The 14,639-nt window shown below is 33.2% G+C and overlaps 1 protein-coding gene across 6 annotated transcripts in view; it reads left to right on the top strand.

Moving 5' to 3' along the window:
- Positions 1–14,639, top strand: part of LOC106874512 (intermembrane lipid transfer protein VPS13A) — a 265,132-nt gene that overhangs the window by 223,995 nt on the left and 26,498 nt on the right. For all 6 annotated transcript variants that reach the window (XM_089365902.1, XM_089365901.1, XM_089365898.1 and 3 more), the window contains 8 exons: positions 4,238–4,345; positions 5,918–6,004; positions 7,470–7,661; positions 8,854–8,987; positions 9,576–9,705; positions 11,571–11,693; positions 11,789–11,901; positions 13,193–13,349. In XM_089365902.1, the coding sequence (XP_089222028.1) occupies positions 4,238–4,345; positions 5,918–6,004; positions 7,470–7,661; positions 8,854–8,987; positions 9,576–9,705; positions 11,571–11,693; positions 11,789–11,901; positions 13,193–13,349 (1,044 nt within the window). The remainder of the gene's footprint in view (positions 1–4,237; positions 4,346–5,917; positions 6,005–7,469; positions 7,662–8,853; positions 8,988–9,575; positions 9,706–11,570; positions 11,694–11,788; positions 11,902–13,192; positions 13,350–14,639) is intronic.

Here is a 14,639-nt window from a genome sequence, read left to right as displayed (position 1 = left end):
AAAAATAGTATTTATTTATATATATTTAGTCAAACATGTTTTGTACCTGTTTTTGACCTTTGTTCTTGGCTTTTTGCAACAAACCCCTTTTCATTTCTGCTTCTTTTTATTCCTTTCATTTTTGTTTTATTATATGTTGTAGTGATGATCATTATTGTAATTAAATTATCTCTTTCTCTGCATGATGGTATTTAATATATTCATATTTTTACTATTGTGGTATTCTACAGTTGGGTATTGTTATTGTTATATTATTTAATGTTTGCACTTGGCTTTGTTTATTTTCTATCAGTTTTTTTTCTCTCAATCTTCTGTACTTACTAAAATCACTAATGATTTAATGATTAATAATGTAATCTTATATATATACAAGGTTTCCATAAATAATTTTTTCATTCTCTATGCTTCAAACTGTAAAGATAATTTATGAACACCCTGTGTGTGTATGTGTGTATGCCTCTGTGTGTGTGTGTGTGTGTGTGTATGATGTGTGTATATAATGTGTGTGCATTTATATAATACAGTTTGATTGTATTTCATTGTTTATTAATGTTTTGATTTTGTTTTTTTGTTTCTTTGTTGTTGTTTTTTGTTATATCTTACTAAAACTGAGATTATAACATACAAAGAAGTTGATCAATGTTTAAATGAAAAAATAAAACTATCCTAAGCTTTATTATAACTTTTAACTTTTGAAATTTCCAAGACTTTAAGGAATAAGTTTGTTGACAATATGTAAAATTGTATGTTGACAAATTCTTTTGAAAACACTAAACTCTACTATTACTATTACCACTACTACTATTTCTTGTAAACAAGTAAATTTTTAGTAAATTTTATTTCAAATCCTGTGGAATTTGTTTCAATAGACTTTTATTTCATCCACCAAAAGAAAGAGAATGGCACAATATCTAACTAGAATTTACCATAACAAACCTAATTTTATAAGTTTTACTCTTAAGTTTGTTTCGTATTACAAAGAGAAAATTAAGATAAATAAATGAAAAGTGGTAAGGAGCTTGTTTCTCGAACACATAGTTCCAGGTTCAGTCCCACTGCATGGCACCTTGGGCAAGTGTCTTTTACTATAGCCTCGGGCTGACCAAAGCCTTGTGCATGGATTTGGCAGACAGAAACTAAAAGAAGCCCATCTTATATAGATATATATATGTATATATCTATGTTTGTCTGTCTGTATTTGTCACCCCCATCACCACTTGGCAACTGGTGTTGGTGTGTTTATGTCCCTATAACTTAGCTCTTCAGCAAAAGAGACTGATAGAATAAGTATAGGCTTAAAAATTAAGTCCTGGGATTGATTTGTTTGACTAAAATCCTACAAGGTGGTGCTCCAGCATGGCCACAGCTGAATGACTGAAATAAATAAAAGAATAATAGATAGGTAACAATACTCTCATTGTGAACATGAGTTAGATTTTATGAGAAATATAACTAAATTTAACACTTTATTCAAACCAATATCAATAAATATGCATTTCTAGTGCTGGTGCTATGATAAAATGCATGTATTGTGCTTTGTAAAATAGTTGGTATCCAGCCATAGAAACCAAACCAGAAACTGAGACATGCAAATGAGATATGATCTTTTACCAAGCTCGGAGAACAGTAACACCAAATGACTTTGATGGCCTGTCCATCCCATAGAAAACAAGTGTAAAATTAATAATGGTTTATATACTTGTAGCACGACTCTTGTCTATAATTCAACTTTCAATTCACAGAGTGAATTTATTTAGAAAAATGTAATAAAAGTAATTCTCTTAAGTTATATCAATTCAGAACTACTTTGACAAAAAAATTTTAACCATTCTTATACAGTAAGATAGCAGTAGCTTTGTTCGAATATACAATGGAGTAAATACTTATCAATATTGTCACCTTAATTTCTAATTGAAATAAATTTTTTAATTTATTGGAAATTCTAATTCAAAGTTTACTCAAAATTTTATGGTGTATTTTAGAAATGGTGTAGTTTAGAAATGTTGTGAATGTTAAAAAAAAAAAAAAACTTCAGAAATCAATATTTTGCCATTTACTTTATGAATCAAATAACACTGTTTAAATAAAATCATTAATCAGAACAATCCTATTGTAAATATAAATTTATTGAAAATATTTCATTCAATTCTAAAACAAAAAACAATTATTTGTTCACATCAGTTTTACTTTATTTATAATCTTTTTGTATTATTTCTTGCAACAATTGCTTATTAAATTTCTAAACAAATGATAGTATTGATTCTCTGTTTCCAGGTATTTCAATGTAAGCATTAACTAATGGATTGAGTTTCGTTTTTTAAAAGAATATTTAAGTTAAATTCATGCAGTAAAAAAATGGGACGTATTAACTTAAATATTTCATTCATTATGAATCATTGCCATATATAAAAAGTGATGTTTTTGTTAACATCTTTCCATGGTTTGTTGATATCAGAAAGGACGTCCAGTTTATACTACACTACCTCAAAACGTCCCTTCCAATATATTGCACTTAAAAATGATGACAAATAGTGATGGTGATGCTTTCTCATTAACTGAATTATCATAGACCATTCATGCAGGCCAATGATTCATAATGAAATCAAATGTTCCTTGATATTATAAACATTTTCACTTACTTCTCTCTCTTTTCTCTCTCTCTCTCTTTTCTCTCTCTCTCTCTTTTCTCTCTCTCTCTCTCTCTCTTTTCTCTCTCTCTCTCTCTCTTTTCTCTCTCTCTCTCCCGCCCCCACCCATCCATCTTTAGATGAGAATAATCTAATTTGTTCTGCAGTATTTGCAGTTACTTTGCCATGTAAAAGCATGGTGTTTTAAGAAAAAGACCTAAAAATTAAAGTCAAAATAACATAACAAATCTACTGTATTAAATAGTTAAGAAACTAAGATTATTTCTCATTATTTTATTGGTGTTTAACCATTGCTAAATAGGTTAGGAAAGTATAGTAGTGATTTTTTTTTTTTTTTCTGCTTTAAATATTAAATAAATGTAACAATCTTCTGAAGAAAACAGGTTTTAACTCAAGCAAGTTGAAATATGTCTGCAAGTGTCTAATAATGTGATAATTTTCCCATCTTAACTTCTGATTTTGTCTAGAAAGTAACTTGCTGAATTTTACAATTACAAATATTTCTTAACTTAAAAATTCTTGGGTGTATCTTAAGACCTGAAATTGAAGGCAACAAGATTATCACATCATAACAATGTACCATGCTCTACTGAAGCATCATGGATTACATTCTACTTGTGTAACAGTGAAGTGGCTGCCTCAGAAGAAGGGGATACTGTGAATAGTCCTCCATGTACCTCTCTCAGCATAGTGCAGCTGATTCTGAGACTAGGGTGGGGATTATCTCACTATGTGACAGAGACTTAATTTAGTATTAAGGCCATTTCCCCCTGTGAAAGAGAGATGCCCTGTAAGATTCCTGTGCTGGTGCCACAAAAAAAAGCAGTTGTATTGGTACCACTTAAAAGTGCTTATGTGGGTGCCACATTAAAAACACCCAGCACACGTGTAAAGTGGTTAGTGTTAGGAAGGGTATCAGGCTGTAGAAACCAAGCCAAGTGAGACTGGAACCTAGTGCAGCTCTCTAGCTTGCCAGCTCTGGTTCAAACCATCCAACTTCAAGCCAGCATGGAAAATGGACATTGGAGGAGGAGGGGGAGGATTGATCTCATTAGGATTTGAACTCAGGACACAAAGAGCTTGAACAAATACTGATGTAGTGACAATTCTGCCATTCAGTAACATAGACAGCATATTCTCAATAAAAATACATAAAAATAAGTGACTATTTCCAGGATACTGATCAGACACTCAAGTTCAATGCCAAGACTTCATATATCAGAGGAATTTTATTGTTTGTTTGTAAATATTTGATGCTGATCTCCATACTAGAGATATACACAGACAGAATTAGCTGTGATTACTCAATAGCAATATGTGGTGTTCAAAACATTATCTTAAGTGAAGTATATAATCAGAATATAATGAGTTTTCTTTTTTCTTTTTCATAGATCTTTCAGTTTTTACCATCAAATTTTTATAGCCATCCTTTTGTTCTTTTTTCATCCCTCTCTCTTTCTCTCTTCCTCTCCCTTCTCTCTCTCTCTCTATCATTTTGACCCAAAGATCAATTGAAAAATTGATAACCATAAATCATAATTCATAAATTAACTTTTTACTATAGAATTAAAAAATTTTTTTATTTTTAGGCTTGTCTCCAAGTTGCAGAATCTGAATGGTCTGACAAGTTTTCACTGGACACTGTCGGAAGCTCTGGTACCGTTCAGTGCAAGAACAAAGCTTCTGGAATCTATGAAGTATATAGTTCTTTTTTTCTTTTTATTTATTACATTCATTATTCTTAAATCTACTAATATTTGACTAAATTGATTTGTCAGTTGTATACATTATCAGATTTCCTCAATTATTATGCTTTTGGGGATAATGTCTCAGAGATCATACGACAGACTATATCTTTAGAATAGTTCATTTGTTTTCATTACTATTACCAATAGTTATTTCCAGATGTCACTGAATCCATGTTAGAAATGAATCTTTATCTGTGTTTGACTGTTTTAACACCTGTCCTCTTTCATTAAGAAACTTCACCTGTTATTATCATAAGAGCCAGAAGATCACTCAGCTGGCAAAAGTGAGTAATCCTGTGATGGACCAGTATCTCATCCAGTGGGGAATATAAGTGCCACGGAAAACAGGAAACTGACCCAATGAGTCTATATGACTCGGGAAGGAACTTTCAAGGTGGCAAGCTGGCAAAGCTGTTAGCATGCTGGGCAAAATGATGGCAGAATAGAATGGAATGTCCTTTGTTGTTTCCTCCAGGTCTTTGTCTCTGTCAAAAAGCATGTCCACATTGATTCAGTCCTCTTTCCTATATGGAGTATCCAGCTGGAGAACAATTAGTTTCCTTTATATTCCATGAACTCACTCACAATGTCCAATCAGAGAACAAAACAATCAAATAGCTATATATATTTTCAACCTCTTGCTTGTTTCAGTCATTGAACTGCAGCAATACTGGGGTGCTACCTTGAAGGTTTTTAACTCCAGACCTTATTTTTAAGTCTGGTACTTATTCTGTTGGTCTTTATGCTACACTGCTAAGTTATGGGGATGTAAACACCAGTTCTCAAGCAGTGATGGGGACACACACATATACATACATGCACACACACGCGCATGTATGTGTATGATAGCCTTTCCATACAGTTTCTGTCAACCAGATTCACTCACAGGGCATTGGTTGACTTGAAGCTAAAGTAGAAAACATTTGCTCAAGGTGCTATGCAGTGGAACTGAACCCAAAACCCTGTGGTTGCAAAGTGAGCTTTGACTCTGACCACCAAAGTTGAAAATTACAATTTTGTAATTAGGAATATATAGATACTGACATATGTGAAGAATTCAGTCTGCAGTAAACCTTTTGCTTTATTTGGAAATCTTGTCAGCATATAGCTTAAAAACTAACACCATAAGCATGTTAGAAAACTCCGCATAGCAATATATTTTGTAACTTTCTATTGCTTAAATGTGGTGATGATGACTGAAACGTGAGGGTTCTTATTTCATTTCAAAACTAGTTAAAGCTGACTTTACTTTTCATTCTTCTTTTATCAATAAAATAAGTAGCAATGATATATTGGAATCTCTTAAGTTTGCTTTACACACTTTTACAAATTTGTCATTATGCATAATCAAAATAAATCCTTCTTGTACAGCTCCTTTATATTAGTCTTAAACACCTATAAATTTGGAACTATAGGTCCTTATTGCTTTGTACACTCTATATAAAACAAGAATGCATGAAAGTTTTATAACTGTTACAATTATGAAATGTATTTAAAACATTTATCTCTCTTTTTCTTTAGGTTGGTGTTAACATCCGTTTATCTTCCTCTGGTTTAACAAAAATCGTAACCTTCACCCCATACCACATGATGCTAAATACTTCAGAGGTAAAATGGTTGCTGCTGAGCAAATTTTTTCAACCAATCTTTTAAAAGTTTTATCTAATAAATGTACATTGCTCAAATAATTAAAATATATATTATTAATCTTCAAATGAAATTCAATGTATTTTTGATTTTGTTTCATATAACTACTATTTTTGTGTGTGTTTCTGTTTTCATCTTAACTTCTTACATCTGAAACTGAGACAGTATGCTTGATAATACAGAGGGGGTTTTTTGGGGTCTTTTTTGTCTATCTCAAACTTAATTTACATTCTTAACTACAATATCTACAAATGATGGTGCATTTCATAAAATATTGAATCATTGGGGCATCGCTGGAGTTTTTGTAATGTATCTAGGGTAGTCTAACTATGGAGGATCCACCTCCTTTCTAAGTTATACACATAGGTGGAGTTAAATTCAACACTTTATGCTTAGAAAACACTCCCCTCATTTTTTACAGTGCCATTCGATAGTTCCTTTCCTACAGCTTTGTTGTCTTATCCTGTAAGAGTTATTATCCTTGTGTATAAATGGACCAACTCTTTAGTCCTACATATCTTGAAAACTTATGCACAATACATGCTCAATCAGGACTAATTTGGAGTTAAACAACAATCTGTTTTGTTGTCTACAGCATTACACCTTCCTTATTAATAATCCTCACACAACTGAGAACTTTATAACTTTACAAATGCTAGACTTTACAAAATATGATGCCTTTTTCTGATGACCACACATCTGTGGGCGTACCTGAAACTGCATCTAAAAGGATGGGTTTCCTCTTTAACCCTTTAGCATTAAGATTACTCTGTCGAATTAATGCATATTTGACATTGTTTTGAATTAATCATGAATTATGTTGTGTGACTTCAAGATTTTGATGATGTGAGTGTTTATTTTTAGAATTAATTTTAAGGTAGATGTGAGAAGCCAGATCAAGCCAGTTTGTACATAAAACAGGTAGTATCTTGGTTGGATATGGCCTGTTTAAAGGCTAAAAGAGTTAAAGCCTAAAAATACTTCAGCCAACCCTGCTGCTGTCCTCTTTTAAGCTGAAGTGTCCCCCATGGTGAAGCACTGCTCATATATCTGGGACAGATCCAATTCTACTTGCACAAATACTCCTCTATATAGCAAGCTATGTACCAACTAAGCTCATCCAATGCACATCCCTCTCCCTCTTCTATCATCTATATTGTTCTACCTGCTACCCTGACACTTCGCATTATTTAATCCTTTCACTCAAAATCTAGGGATGCCTGCAAAGGCTTTGGGCACAGCGGTCTCTCAGCCTTCAACTGTGCATTAAAACAATATAAAGTTGGTTGTCCAATATTATGTTGATTTGGCAAGCCTCAACTGTCATCAGTCTCAATAAAAATTTACTACATAAAATAATTAATCAATATACTTAACTGTTGTTAAATTTCTTTTTTTTTTTTCTCTCAATTTTGTATAATTTCAGCTAACATATTTAGTTCAAGAAATAACTCCTGATCCATCTAGCTGGATTGAAATCCGTCCACAACAATGTATACCATTCTGGCCTCTGACAACAAAGATCGAATTGAAAGCCAAAGTTCTAGATACAAATGAAGAGACCAATGTCTTCTCCATAATCAAACCTCATTCAACTCTTCTTAAATTGGAAAACAATGTAATTTTTATTATTTTTCTATATTTCTTTTCTTCTTTTTGTAATTTATTTGGTGAACAATTCTGTCAATGGTTACAAGTTTTTAATGGCCCAATCATTGGTTCACAACAATTTATATGTCAAGTATATCAAAGGATTGCAATTCACTGTAAAACTAATACTACACAGTAATTTTATATGGAAACAATGATTTTTCAGTTTTCTCAACAATGGTTACATCTTTACCTCATATGCATGACCAAAAAACATTTACACACATATATGTATTACACCAAACACACATGCACACACACACACAAACTTCTGCACAGTTTTTGTCTACCAAATTTCATTCACAAAACATTGATTAAACTAAAGCTATAGTAGAAGACACTTGCTCAAACTGCTGCATAGTGGAATTGAACCTGGAATCATGGTTGCAAAATAGACCTCTTAACCCCACAGCCATACCTATGCCCATAGACATCCACATCAACAATATTTTCTAGAAGAATAATTAAATGACTTTGGCCCATGATTGTATCAGCTTTCACTTTATGACCACATTTTACCTCATGCACTGTTCTTCACTCGACTTCCCCCAGACACTATGTCTACAATTCACTAAATTTTTTTAAGGTAAATTATTATGGTGGAAACAGGAGTACATGCCTTTCTCAAGAACAATAACAGTTTTATCATCATCATCATTTAGCATCCATTTTCCTGGGTTAAATGGTTTGACTGGAACTGATAAGCCAAAGAGCTGCATCAGGCTCCAATCTGTTTTGGCTTTGTTTCTACTGCTGGATGCCCTTTCTAATGCCAACCACTCCATAGAGTGTACTAGGTGCCTTTTGCATGTTAATGGTATGGGTGCCTTTTACATGTCACCAGCACAGGTGCTTCACAAGTGTCACAGGCATGAGTGCCTTTCATGTCACCAGCATTAACCATGATTACACTTAGCTTGACGTGTCTTCTCGAGCACAGCAAATCATCAAAAGTCTTGATCTCTTGTCATTGTCTCTGTGAGACTAAACATCTGGATATCATACTTCATCTCAATTTTATTCTATACAGCAATCTTTGAATAATCTCTTGTTTATTCATTCTTTTTTCTTTTGTTTTTCCTTTCACTACAACTTATATTGAGTCCATTATAGTTCTTACTAACTTCTTTTTAAGTCTTTGAACTATCGTTATTTTTCAGTATGGAGGAATCAACATTGATTGCCAAATAACAGAAACTTCCTTTATTACAACACTGACCAACTACAAATCTGGTATGGCCTCTGTTCTTTTGGTGAACCACACCGATAGGTGTTCAGTCCAGTTTAGCCAGAAGTAAGATATGCTGTTTGCTTTATTTTAATTTGCTGAAATTTTCGTCAAAAGCAAGATATCATTTTTTAATTACTTAAGAAATTATTTCACCTTTGAAATTTATTATTTATTCTTGTATGTATATATATATATATATATATATATATATATATATATATATATATATATATATATATGCACGCACACACACATACTTACCTCCCTCTCTTGCACTCTCCTGTCTTAGAAAGAACTTTTCCTCCACCCTTTCCCTTCCGGTCATTCCACAATGTAACCTCATGGGTATCGTTGGCGATTTTTCTTCCTCTGTTTTTCCCTTCTTTGGACTTTCCTTTGTTTCCAACGAAGAGCTCCGCTCGAAACGTCAAATTCTCTTTTTTTCCTTTCCCGAGCGTCCAGTAACACAATCTGTATCATGTCCTCACGTTGTTGTTTTTGTTGTTGTTTTTTGTCTTTTTCCTTTTTTGAACCTATATATATATATATCTCATTATTATCATCATTGATGATATATATATGTATATATATATATATATATATATATATATATATATATATATAATATGTTATTTTCCTATGTTTGTTTAGAGATGTGAAAACCACCCATATGCTAGGATCAGAACAAGCCATGCTATATACCTGGGAAAATCCTTCAGGAAACAGAGAACTCATCTGGACATGTGGAACTACCAAAGAATTAAAGAATAATCTCACTCAGGTATGTCAGAATCAGAGAGGGAGTGAGAGAGAGAGAGAGAGAGAGAGAGACAGCACACGTGTGTGTTTCTGTATGGGGAAAAGAAATATTTTCAGGAATATTTGAAATACATGGTAATTGTATTAAGCAACATCATAAGGAGAAATATTATAAGGGGTGGTGTAATTTTTAGAGAAAATACGAATGAGAAGCTGGATTATATTCCAAAAGATTAATTTTTGTTATACTGCTTTAAAGTAGACATAAAAGTGAAAGTAGAATCGTATCATTACTTCCTACAGACCACTGCAGGACTTGAACTTGACACTGCAACCTAATTTTAATGCTCATTATTGCCTACAGCAGAGAGCCATTGAATGATGGATTGTGCAGTTGATCACAGCAATAATGCATCACCGGTGACATAATATGAACTGCCAATACGTTGACTACTTAATCAATTTTCATCGAGTAAGCCATCATAGGTTCTCATTCCACCATAAATGAACCAGCAAGGGAGCCTCTGCAAGATCGTTTTGATCTGCTAGAAATAGCAACTAAATCTCTCTCAAATCACACCCTCTTAACTCTTTAGCATTCAGATTAATCTGTCAAATGCAATACTTATTTATTCATGTTGTTTTGAATTATTCATACAATATTACATAGCTTCAATGTTTCAATGATGTGATTGTTTAGTTTTAAAATGACATTGTAGAGTAAGGTATGAAAAACCAGATCTGCTCAGTTTGAGCATAAAACAAGTAGAATATTTTGGCTGGATATGGCCGGTTTAAATGCTAAAGGACTAAATATAAGAAGGAGACATTGAATAATGTAGTTCTAGACACAATGTCTTCAAAAATATTTTAAGTAGACGGGATAAATAAAATGCCTTCAATCATAAAAGTACAACTATAAAAAACCAACAACAGAGATAACCTGCAAGAGATAACAGTCAAATTTCCGTCAAATAAGATCCTATCATCATTAATAAAGGAAATACTCATTAACTGATGTAGTCCTCATTACACTGTGTTCAAAAACAAAGCAGGTGATCACGGCTGGAGGCCTTTGATCATAGATCTACTCTATCAAATCTCTTAAGCTTTAGGTTGTCCTGCATTATACAGCAAGCTTCCTTCACAGGGTTCAGTTGGCAGCTACTCTTGCGTATCCATTCCACATAACATTAACTGTTTTCAAGGTTATCTTAAAATGTCCACCACCAAGGGATCTTCAACTTACCCTTTTAACACCTGCCAACATATGGCACCCAATTCATAGCTGTTTTCATTTGCATTTTATCAGCTACAGCAGTGGTTCTCAACAGAGGTCCATATAAGATTTTTGGGGTCCAAGCTAGCAAAATAGCAAATTAGGGATCCACAGTAGTATTTTAAGGGTCCATAAAAAGTTTTGCTTTAAATCTATGTATTGCTAGAAACAGCTTGATTTGTTTCTCTAACATTTTATATAATTCAACCTATGCAAGCAAATGAATGAATAACAAAATACGAATTTTGAAATAAGTATCCATAAAATTAGTTTTTAAGCATCAATTGGCTATGGGGGTCCACCAGAATAAAATAGTAAACAAAGGGGTCCATAGGTAAAAAATGGTTGAGAACCATCTGGCTAGATGAAAAATATAACCAATCAAATTTAACCTGGGGCTAATCAACTGTAACACCCCCCTATAATATTAAATGTGTCTTGGTTTGGGAACTGGGAGCTGGGAACATGATTTCCATATCTCTAAAAGAAGACCGAACTTCAATCTTTGCATTAAGAATTACAACAGCGGCAATAGTTGTATTTTTATGGACATATATTACATATATTATGCTATGAGGTATTATAATCAATTCTATTTCTAATTTCAGGATGGAATTGGAGAATTCTTTGCAGACAATGACACCAAAGTGTATTGGGTGTCTTTCTTGGATGGAATGCAACGTGTATTATTATTCAGTCAAGATTTAGCTCTGGTTACAATTGCTCAACAGGTAAACAAATTTTCTAGGCTCTTTTTCTAGACACTAAAAACTTCTTAAAGATAAGATTGTTTAAATTTTTTTCTAATTCTGTATCTAATCTGCAGGCTGGTGAACTTGAGCGAATTGAACAAGAAATCAACTTGTTTATATTTGGATTAGGATTGTCTTTGGTAAATAATTACAACCAGACAGAAGTGGCCTATCTAGGTATCACCAGGTATGTAATCTTGTAGCTTCTTGTGGCCTTCCATACATTTTACTTTACTTAGTAACAAGTGTTAGAGTAAACATTGCACAATAGCTTACTGGGGTTGGTACAGCATACATTTTATGGTTCTTATGATTTCTCATCTTAGTTCTAACAGCAAGTTTCACAGCATCTTTCTGTGGCTTATAAAGTATACATTTCATGGTATCACACTAGTTCATATAATATATATTTCATGGCAGTTCTTTGTGACTCATAGAATATACAGTTCACATCTCATTTGGTTCAGCATAGGGTTAGCTATATATCTCCTCTACTGGAAGACACATGTTTCTATCCCTTTATCATACTCTAACCTCTCATCTCCTGGCACAAAGCTGTTTCCCTTAGTACTACTGCCTCTATCCCATCAATTGAGGGGTATTCTCTTGTAAGTTACTTGATAACCACACTAGTGCTACATAAAAAGCACCCAGCACACTCTATATAGTGGTTGGCAATAAGAAGGGCATCCAGCCACAGAAACCATGTCAAAGCAAGCAGCAGAGGTTGGCATGGTCCTCTGGCTTGCCAGCTGCTATCAGACTGCCCAATCTATGCCAGCACGGAAGGCAAACATTGAATGATGATGATGAGATATATATATATATGTGCACACACACATGTACACATGTACATACACATTAAATATTTTTCAATATCTTTGGGAAGAGACATGATACAATCTTTTTGCCCTAATGCTAATGTAACTTTTGCCTCTTGAGGTGAATTTTTTTCTTGTAACAATTTGTGTGTGCACACATGTTTTATGATGTAACATTGTGTGTGTGTGTGTGTGTGTGTAAAAAAACTGAAATGAGCAAAGAATAACTCATTTATTCCTTTGTCATCTCATTTTCTTATAACTGCTCTCTATTCAACTAATGCTTCATTCTGAAGCACATGTATATTGAGTTCTATACTAGGTCATTAGCCTCACAGTGCCTAAGCAAAATATCAATATATATATATATATATATATATATATATATATATATATATACATACATACATACATACATAATCACCATCATCACAGTTTAACATAGATTTTCCATACTGGCATGGATTGGACTACTGGTATCACATCTCATGATGTAATGATTTCCCAGGTTCTATTGTGCCAGTTTAATCTATTGTTTCTGTTTTAAATTTAACATTCTTCCATGTGCAACAGTTTAGTGTGTATTCATCCTACAGAATATTTCCTTATTTTATATTTTTACTGAGATATTGAAATTGGCTTACAATTCATTTTTAGTTCTGGTGTCATTTGGGAGGAAAAGAAAAAACGGTTCAAAGCCTTGAATTTGAAGTCGTGCGCCTACTTGGAAGATGGTTACCAAAAATATCTCAACGAACTTTCTCTAGGTAATGCAGCAGCTTCATCCCGCAAGACTTTAGAAAATAAATTTGAAGTAAGTACAAATTTTTTTTTTTTTAATCTTGTGAAGTGCTGTCTTTTATCTTTTGTTTTACTTGTTTCAACCATTGGACTGAGACCATACTGGGGAACCACTTTGAAGGGTTTCAGTTGAACAAATTAACTCTAGTACTTCTACCTCTGAGAATAATTTAGAGTGATACCAAATAACTATATTTTTTTAACAATATACTCATCCCACCTACTAAATGTTTCATAAATATTTATGAAGTTGTTTTCTTTTGCTGTATTAGCATTTTGGGACACAGGACATATGCATCACAACTTTGAGTAATATTTACCTCAATATCTTGTTGGTCATTTCTCTATTAAAAGTTCTATGTTATTTGGCACATTTATTGGTGGAGGTATGACTGTATAGTAAGAAGTTCAGTCCCTCTGCATGGCCTCTTGGGCAAGTATCTTCTGCTAAAACCCATGGGCCAACCAAGTCCTTGTGGGTGGATTTAATGATAGAAACTGAAACTGAATAAAATCCCATTGTGTATGTGTGTGTTCTTGTCTTGACATCATATGATAGTTGTGAAATTGTTGGTAATGTCATACAAGCAGTGTCATTCATTTCCAATATTCTGCAAGACTGTCTGGCCATTGAGAAATATTACCTTGCTTGGAAATAGGTGAGGGTTAGCAACAGGAAAGACATCCATCCATTGAAAATCTGCCTCAATGAACTCCATCAAACCCATGCATATATGGAAAAGTGAATGTTAAATTGATGAAGTTGATGACATTTTTCAATAAATTATGCATATTATTAGTAATGTTTGTTATTATTTGTGTATGCTGCTGAGCTCTCATCCCACCAAGGTCAACTTTGCTTTTCATTCTTTTAGAGTCAATAAAATAAAGTACTGGTCAAGAATTGGGGTCTATGTAATTGACTAATGTAATTAGAAATTGACAATGTAATTGACTAATCCCCTCTCACTAACATTGTTGACCTTGTGTCAAAATTTGAAACAATTATTATTTATGTGGATGTCTGTGAGGTGGGGGTCTGTACCTGAGTGTGTTCATTTCTGTTTTCCTGAGCTCAATTTTTTTTTTACAACTACTTTTGTTCACAGTTGTAGATCTTGTGCTGATATACATCCATGTATGTAAGGCAGCATTGTTAGTACACTAGGAAAAATACTTAGTGGCATTTCATCTGTCTTTACTCTCTGAGTTCAAATTCCACCAAGGTTGACTTTGCTTTTCTTCCATTCAGGGTCAATAAAATAAGTACCAGTTGAGTACTGGGAGTTGATATAATCAACTA

The sequence above is a fragment of the Octopus bimaculoides genome, chromosome 18 (genome assembly GCF_046866305.1).
Source record: "Octopus bimaculoides isolate indiv1 chromosome 18, ASM4686630v1, whole genome shotgun sequence".
NCBI classification, from domain to species: Eukaryota; Metazoa; Mollusca; class Cephalopoda; order Octopoda; family Octopodidae; genus Octopus; species Octopus bimaculoides.
The sequence above is the reverse complement of the archived record's forward strand: the minus strand, read 5'-3'. Positions and strand labels throughout refer to the sequence as shown.